The sequence below is a fragment of the Vittaforma corneae genome (genome assembly GCF_000231115.1).
Source record: "Vittaforma corneae ATCC 50505 unplaced genomic scaffold supercont1.69, whole genome shotgun sequence".
Lineage (NCBI taxonomy): Eukaryota > Fungi > Microsporidia > Nosematidae > Vittaforma > Vittaforma corneae.
Window position 1 is genome coordinate 1 of NW_006889902.1, and position 1,526 is coordinate 1,526.

General features: G+C 34.3%; 2 protein-coding genes across 2 annotated transcripts; one reads left to right on the forward strand and one right to left on the reverse strand.

Annotated features, from left to right (window-relative positions):
• Nucleotides 1-163: 163 nt before the first annotated feature.
• Nucleotides 164-946, reverse strand: VICG_02147 (uncharacterized protein; the record flags this gene model as incomplete). The annotated part of the gene is made up of 1 exon (XM_007605530.1): nucleotides 164-946. The coding sequence occupies one exon, from the start codon at nucleotides 944-946 to the stop codon at nucleotides 164-166; it is 783 nt and encodes a 260-aa protein (XP_007605592.1).
• A 267-nt stretch (nucleotides 947-1,213) lies between these two features.
• Nucleotides 1,214-1,526, forward strand: VICG_02148 (uncharacterized protein; the record flags this gene model as incomplete). Its single annotated transcript, XM_007605531.1, has 1 exon — nucleotides 1,214-1,526. A coding segment is annotated over one exon (313 nt), but the record flags the coding sequence as incomplete, so codon positions are not given.

The window sequence follows — 1,526 nt, forward strand, 5'->3', positions numbered from 1 at the left end:
AAGCGTTTCAAAAATAGTAGGTGGACTTAACCTAGAATCACGATTAATTTTGAAGAGAAATTATAAATGACTGTTGATGTGGGCTGTTACATCAATTTTTCAACAAAACTATGGGTCCTATTTTAATAATAGATCGTAACACAAAACTTCTGTATAACGTTTTTCATACAAGCACAACGGTGGTCCTCTTTACATGTTGATGGTAGTTGATCTGCATTAAAAACAGCAATGTGGTGATAAAATTAACGCATGCGCCAATAGTTATTGCCAGCATAGAGCCGTAAACCTTGAATTCTACGATTGGCATGTCCCACGTAATAAATGCGAAAGTTACTAGCATGGTAGAATAAATCAAGAGAGGGATAAATTTTATTATAGTGGATACATACTTTAGATCAAGGATTTTTCTATCCTTTTTAAAGAAAAAGTACTGTATGTTCCTATTGATTAATATCACAAAGCATGCATCAGCCAGCATAACTACGATTGGGAGGTTTGTAGCTGCCTCATTCAATGTATTAATTATTGCAATATTAGGTCTATAACTACTATAGAAAAGAATGCTAAAAGATAGCATCAATAGAAACAGTTTAACGGATTCAAAAACACAGAAAAGTTGGAATGGTATGCTGAACCTCATTCCATCATCACTCCATACCCTTTTGAGCTCGCACATAAAATAAATAATAACGGTGATCACGAGAAAATGATTCAGGCATGACGTATAAAGCTTAAGTACTTCTCTCAGGATTGTAAAAACAAATCCTACTTGCTCCAGCTCTGTGCTTGTTTCTCTAATACTACGTAGCCAAGAGGATATATTGATGCTTCCTAGTCCAATACCATCTCTAATCAAAAAGAAGATACTATATGCATAACTGTCATCTGTGGAAATATTGTCGAGAGCTTTGCTACTGGTATTTTCCATTATTTTAGAAATATTCATAGCACAAGGGTCAGAAATTTTAATCTTTTGACAGTTTTTGATAGATCAGAACTAAAAATATCATTTTTAGGACTTAATTGGTAATTTTTTGTAATATGTAAATATTTTAAAGTCGTACTTTAATAGCTCGGAGAGCAGGCAGGATGCATCAATGTGCTACTATATTGATCAAATAAAATGGGTCGGAATGTCCAAAACACCATCAAACTGACTGTTGAATTTATTCCTACTTCTAGTTTTTTGCCAATAAAATTTTCATCCCAAGTAATGAGTAAAGACAATATCAAGCACAGCCGCAAGATGAGGCTTTGGAATCCAGCAGATAGAATTTCAGATGAGCCTTTGAAAGAAGGCGATGAATATTCTATCTGTGAGCAGTTTTTTAGAAAAACCAATAGCATCGAGAACGAGGTTGTTTACATTCCAGACATTTCAAAGGACTATGTTATGTCAAACGCCTATAGCTACGAGCCTTTTGATTTCTATGAATTCTGCAATAGAGACCATTGTATTGAGACATTGAAATGTTTAAGATTGCGCATGCAAGTCTTTGAGCTTTTGGAGTATGCTAGGAATGAAT